We start from the raw sequence: 7308 nt of genomic DNA on the forward strand, positions 1-7308 counted from the left end.
TTTTTATATAATTTGAGAGTATACGCAGTATACCCATAGTTCTGACAAAATATCTTGAGAGTATACGGCGTATATGTAGTATACCCTATGGGAACACCCCTGTCTACAGTACACTTGTAACTTGTCTCTTCACTCTGTACATTATAATAGTATAATACCTACATTATTAATTGAGTGAGTTTTATGATTATTATTGATATATTAACAATATTTATATTTTCAATGTAAAGTGTAAGTGTAATAGTTTATTATTTTTACAATGGATAAAAGAAAAGTATTTGATATTTTTAAATTTCGTGAAGTTACTAAAAAAGATAATTTTCCGCTTACAGACAATATGGATACTCAAGAAAAAAATGATCAACTAGTAGACGATCCAGATCCATGTAGCACTCAAACAGAAACTATTCAGGTTCAGGACAGACCCATTGAAAAACCCTTTTTACTTGTATCTAGCTCAACATTTGCAAATAGTTTAGATACAGATCTTGGAGATATGGACTCGGGTCCTATAAGGCCTATGTTAAAGGTAAGTAAATATAAAAATATTTTATTATTGATGAATACTATTCTTTAATTATTAAATTAAACTTAGGTTTATCCAAAAACCAAATTCGGCACACAAAATCGTTCATTCACATCAGTTTACTATACACATTTTGATTGGGTTGAGTATAGCATTAAAATGAATGCAGTATTTTGCTTTGCTTGCCGCATCTTTTCAAATGACTATGGAAATTCAGAAAACACTTTAACTATTACTGGATTTTCTAATTGGAAAAAGGCAAGTTATTTTCACAATTAAACTTATAATTTACATTTATAATATTTTAATAACAATTTTTAATAATTGAAGACAATTACATATTTATATATGATTGGTATTTATTCATTTTTTTCTGTAGATTTCATCTAAATTAAAATGTCATGAATCTACTAAAACTCATTTAAATAGTCCATCGCTCCACCATGGCCAGCTGTCGCTCCTGGGAGCCGGCTGGTGGAGTTACTGGTTGCGGCGTGGTTGACGGATTTGAATGTTTGTCCTAATATTATAAATAGGTACCTAGGTATAATTTTATTATTGTAATAGTTTTTTTATTAATATGTCTAAAACAAATATAAAATAAAGCATAAAACATTAAATATGTTTAACAAGAAATTATATCAGTACCTATTATGTACATAATAAAATAAAATAAAATATCGCAAAGTTATGATTAAAAATGCCCTAAAAATTCTGAATAATGCACTAAAAAATGCTCTACATATTTATTTTTTTTTTATATTTCTGTTATAAATTTGGTACATTTAAATTATTCTATACATTTTAAAGAATGGTTAAAAAGTTTTACTAGCTTTTATACAGAACTGATCGTTTTGGACTTTTTAAATTTGGAAAAACAATTATTACCATTCATTTTTATTTTATTATTTTTATATAGGTTTAGACAACAACATTTTTATTTACCTGTAGTCTGTACATATAGTGTCCTAGCTATAATTTATTAAATGTACATAAAAAAAAATCGTGTAAGAGCATGTAAACATTTTAAAATTCAAATTTTGGATTTAAATACTTTAAAATTGTGAAAAGATCAAACAAATGCAAATTAAAACTTCTTATTTTGATTCAAAAATGCGTGTTACGTGTATGTAATAAAAAGAGGGCACGAGCATCGCGTGGCTAGAAGCCTGGAATTCAAAGTACATCATAATCCTAGCTAAATTATTATAATAAAATATTATGATTTATGAAATTTAACGAACAATAGATGGTGTGGGGGTATAGCCCCCCATTATTTCTATTATAAAGACTTATATCTCGTCCCAGATAGGGATGCGCAAACCGATGTCAAGATCGATATATCGAGTTTTACAATATCGATAATCGATAATATTCCTCTAAAATCAACGATATATCGATATTGTTATCAATATTGTTCTTATCAAAATTGTTATCGTAAATATAATTTTATCATCAATTATAATAATTTAATAGTAACCAAAATTATTTAATAATGATTTTATGCTAATTACACGCGTTAATTATACACATTTTAAAACACAGTAAGTACATGTTCTTTACATTATTTTCATGAGTATTTTATAAAATATTATATATACTATTATATAAAATAAGTTGAAAACAAATATATCACGTTTGTAAAAAATGTCACTTAATTTAAGGGAAGTCATATTAAAATAAATTATACACATATGATTTAAAAAACTCACTTAAACAAAAATCATTAAACAGTAATAATTAATTTCAAAGTGTATGATAAAGTGCACCATGTACAATGTAATACAAATTGAAATTAGATAAACAGTAAATTATACTTGTTAAAAAATATTAAAACAGAAATAAATCAGTATGTTTCAAGTGTATAATAAATAATCAACTAATATACAGGGTGATCCATTTAAGTGGGTACACTAATTATCTCGAAAAGTATTAACTTTTTTTGAATTTTTTTTTTTTTAAACTTCTAGGTTTATATTTCTAAAACCGTATAATATTTTAATTTTTTTCACCCCTATATTTATTGGTGAAACCACTATCAACTTTCGATTTTCAAATGGTAACATATAATAAAAATATCATGAATTAATAATCCCATTTTTATTGAGAATTTACGCGTTAACATTTTTAAATTTCGTTGATTGGTTTGCGAGTTACAGCTCCTCAAAGTATTGGCGTTTGAAAGAGGTGTTATAGTCGGTAAATGCGGCATTGTTTATACTATTTCTTTATTTGTAAAGTCCAGGAGCTATAACTGATAAATTCGGGATCATCAATATCCATTTCAGTTTCCGTTTCGATTTCAGTCTATGTAGTTTGTAATTTATTTTCAGGTGTTTGGATGTGTTTGGATGCCTTTACATGAGTGAAATAATGAGCCCTCAGATTACCTACTCCACCATTTGGTGTTTTATATGTTTTGCCACACTTTCTACATTGATAATTATATCGATCAATTTTTTTAAAAAGTACGCTAATAGACGACTCTCCGGTAAACTATCACTCATTTTAAAAAATATTAAGAAACAATAAAATTAAGTAATATAGTAACAAATAACGATAGCTATTATTTATTATAATATAATATCAGCTTGTATATTATATCCTGTGGACCACAGTCCAAAGGCTGTGGTTTATTGCATCAATGTCACTTTATAATTTATTAGGATAATGTAAAATACCAGTTTTTCAACATTTGTTACATTTATTATTTAATTCCCTGGTTTTATCTTATTAGAATCTCAATAAAGATCTTAGCACTCTTATGTTAAGATGTACTTCCTTTTAAAGCTAATTATAAAATGTATCAGACAAACTGTGTTTTCGTTTATGTGGAAATTCTATGATTTTTAACTAGACAGGGAACTGAGCACCATCTTAGTCTAGCCCACATAATATCATGATTAAAAGTCAAAGGCAGGTTCCAAGTTCAATATTATATAATTATAATATGAAAATCTAATCAAATACAAAATAATTACAACATTAGACTTAGTATAAAACTAAAAACTAACGTTAAATAATTTTTGAATTTTCCGTACTTTTTGGCTTATTATTGGTTGTCCGTACTCCGACTGCACGGATAATTAAATTACCCTCCGAACAGATACCGTACCATTGGCAACACTGAATTTTTGTTAAGAAACTGATATATCAGAACAAAAATATCGATACGTCAAAAATATCGAAGATATGAAAATATCGATATTTTTTGCACATCCCTAGTCCCAGAACCAATTCCTAAGTATGCCACTGGACCCAAGTGAAATTTGTTTAACATAATAACTAATAAGTATATTTGTTCAATTTAACATCATGAATTCGGTCCATATATCGTATATTAGGTAATACAATTCATAATTTATTACAATGAATAAGTTTATATACCTTACTTAGGTACTTATACTGATATTTAATTTTTAAATTATTTATTAGTTATTTCTTATTACAATAATATTATGCATCGCTATAATATTATAGTAGGTACGTAATCACAATAACGGAACAGTGGTACACTGTTGTTGATTTCCTTTTAAACTTACTAAAAAAAATATTCGCTAAATTGCCTATACTTATCCCCTTAAAACGTATATGCTTTAAGGGATTTGTAATAGGTATAACATCAATAGAAAATTTAAAATTTAACAATTTGTCACCATACAATAAATTATTTATTAACCTATTTAAACTGACTAACGATTGAGTTGACTTATTCTCATATTTTCTTTTTTACACTCACAAAACAACATATAACTATTTTACCAATACAGTCGGACTTGATTAACTCAAAGGTAAAGTGAGTAGGGACCAGCCAAAAAGTTCAAGTTATTCTTGGATAATTTATAATAGGGAATTCTAGGGATCTGGAAAAAGTTCGAGGTATCAACGATTTCGGGTCTACCAAGTTTGACTGTATAATCTAAACTAAAAAGCAAGTCCAGATTTTGTGTCACGGGTTGGTGTTAAAAGGAAGCGCTTATCTAGAAACAATATAGTTGAAGATGAAATTTATATCATGTATGAGAATTAAGAAAAAACAAAAAACTTGGTATAACTTTGATAGGTATACTTTAGAGTTAAATTATACACTTACGTACAAACGGCTATAACATGACATAAGCACCAATTATGCAAAATTGGTATATAATTTGTACAAAATTAATATTTTTTGTAAAAAGTTATTTAAAAATGTCAATTTTATAAAAAATTGTCAATAAATATAATAGAAATTAATAAATTATAATTTTAATAAATCAGTTGATTTTTTCGATCTTATGAAAAAATGTCAATAATAAAATGATAAAATATAATACAAATAAAGATAAGAAAAATTAAAATATGCATACAAATAAAGATACACACATAGAAATCTGTAATTAATTTAACATTTACATAAATTGTTGAACCACTAAATTTTAAGTTATGTGCTTAGGATAGTTAAGGTAACACTAATGTGAAACTGAATTAACATTTTAGTTCAACAATTTATATAGTTAAAATAGTAAGAAATTGATGTTGGTTTATTAGTTGATATAACAACATTTATTTATAGTCAAATTGAAGAAAATAACTTTTAAATGCTGCATTTATGTAAAACAACTATCAATAAACTAGTTGTATTTACGTTAACTTGGTGTTAAAATCATGTAAAAATATTCATGTGTTCAATGATGGTTAAAATAACACCAATACATTGTTGGATAAATATATAATGACATTACTTCAACACCACGAATCTTAATTTAACCACTGTAACTTTTAATTTCACCAAACTATGTTACTCAGAAATCTTAATATAAAGATATAGATTATAAAGAAAAAAGGTTGGTTTTCCCTACGTTGTTGCGTGTATAAGTATATTATTATCAAGTCGGAAATATGAACAAGCGTCCGACGCGACGACGGTGATGAAGTCATTTTATTCCATACGGCGTTCTCTCATTTGACGTAATATTGGTCAGTGATTTGTAATATCTAGTGTTTAAAGTCAAAACTGCTGTCTTGTTTGGTGTTTCGGACTTTAACAATGGAACAGGTAAATAAAATACCCAGTTATTACCTACCTGAACCTGGTACCTACTGGTCATTCCTATAAGTGCTTACAATAATATTGTATGATCATATTTTTATACATTAGTATGGTCAAGAGTCGTCTCTATTAGAATTGGGCATTTCCTACAAGCATTATTCTGATTACATTGTACCTATTCTACCGCCTCAAATACCGATCCAAGCAACGATCGAAGCTTGTCAAGCTCAATCAATTATTGTATCAATCAATTATTAAACCTGCCAAGGAAAGAAAACCGATTGAGTGGTCTATTGAAGTAAGTTATTGTAATTTTATTAATTATTTATAAGTAGCTTGAGACGCTTAAGTATGTGTAGTTGCTAGTTTGTACTTAATATATTGGAATTAACACAAAAAATGGTATAATATATTGTGTAATATTTTTACATTTTTTTTCATAAAAAAAAAAACAATTCTATCCACAAAAAATCTATGTAAGCGACTCTACATAATAATAGTTAATTAGAGATGTAGGTATCGTTCTTCTACTGTATTATAGTATATAATATTATTTTTTAATAAATAAATCTGAAAAACTACAATATGTTAGTGTATTATTAATATAAAAGGTAAGAATGTATATGGGGTACATACTTAAGTTTTAACAAAGATTTCACTGTAATGTAGAATGTAGGTAATGCGATTTACTTAAATAAATAAATTAATTAATAGGTAAGGTAATTTAAATTAAAATTAAAATTATTATTAAGTTCATACAATTTTCATTTTATGAATAATTATTTTGATATACCTATTTTTTGCATTGTTAATGTTTTTGTACTACCCACTGTTTAATGCTTATATTCTAGTTCATATCGTTTATTGAAAATAACACATTTGAAACGTTCTAAACATGTTATTAAGATTATCTTTTAGTCATTATACATTATACCTAAACCTAATGCATGTGGGTGGTTTAAAAAACATTTTTTTTTTTTTTTTGTATTTGATTTTAAACCCTATCGACTATCTATTTGAATACCTATTGTAGGTGTTTGGGTAAAGGGGGATAAGTCAAAAAATGTGTATTTTGAGATAACATGTAAGAGACGTAGAGAATTTTTTTTTTACGTTTGTGCATAACGGGATAACTCGAATGACGAATTAAACAGTAGTAATTGATGTGTGAAAAACGGGATTAAACACTCATAATGCAGTTTAGTTTGATCAAAACAGGATAACTCAGTTGTACCATATTTCGCATTTACTACTTTTGTGAAAAATAAGTCAAGTTGACTAGTATTTTATTACACATATTTTAGTTTTGTCCAAAATGAGATAAGTAAACTTATCCCCCTTCACACACAATTTTATTGACATATCTCATTTTTATCATTATTACTAACATACTATTATCAATATTGCCAAAGAACAATAATATTTGTTATTAATAGAATGTCTCACATTATTTTATTTTAACAACACAATGTTATATTAATTAAAAACCTTATTAGTTTGTTATCAGTGTCATTCTATGATTTTATCTAGATGATTAATAATGCAATACAATAAAAATATAAACTGTTTCCATGACATTTGTGTGAATAGCTGTGTTAGATATTTTTATAAGAGGCAACTTTGGGTCTACAACCTCACAGTACATGACTGTGATGATGGTCAAGCTTATTGTTACATGTGGTCAGAAGTGGATGTGGTAGAGGAGCCAATCAAATTGCATCTTGTCTGTCTAACATTATATGATATTGATCCC

General features: G+C 26.7%; 1 protein-coding gene across 1 annotated transcript; it reads left to right on the top strand.

The window, feature by feature from the left end:
- Window positions 1-259: 259 nt before the first annotated feature.
- On the top strand, window positions 260-5813 carry LOC107883377. The gene is made up of 3 exons (XM_016803256.1): window positions 260-529; window positions 596-784; window positions 5664-5813. Exons 1-3 carry the CDS (start codon window positions 260-262, stop codon window positions 5811-5813), a joined length of 609 nt encoding a protein of 202 aa, XP_016658745.1.
- The last annotated feature ends 1495 nt before the right edge of the window (window positions 5814-7308 follow it).

This window comes from Acyrthosiphon pisum, chromosome X, assembly GCF_005508785.2.
Source record: "Acyrthosiphon pisum isolate AL4f chromosome X, pea_aphid_22Mar2018_4r6ur, whole genome shotgun sequence".
Classification (NCBI taxonomy): domain Eukaryota; kingdom Metazoa; phylum Arthropoda; class Insecta; order Hemiptera; family Aphididae; genus Acyrthosiphon; species Acyrthosiphon pisum.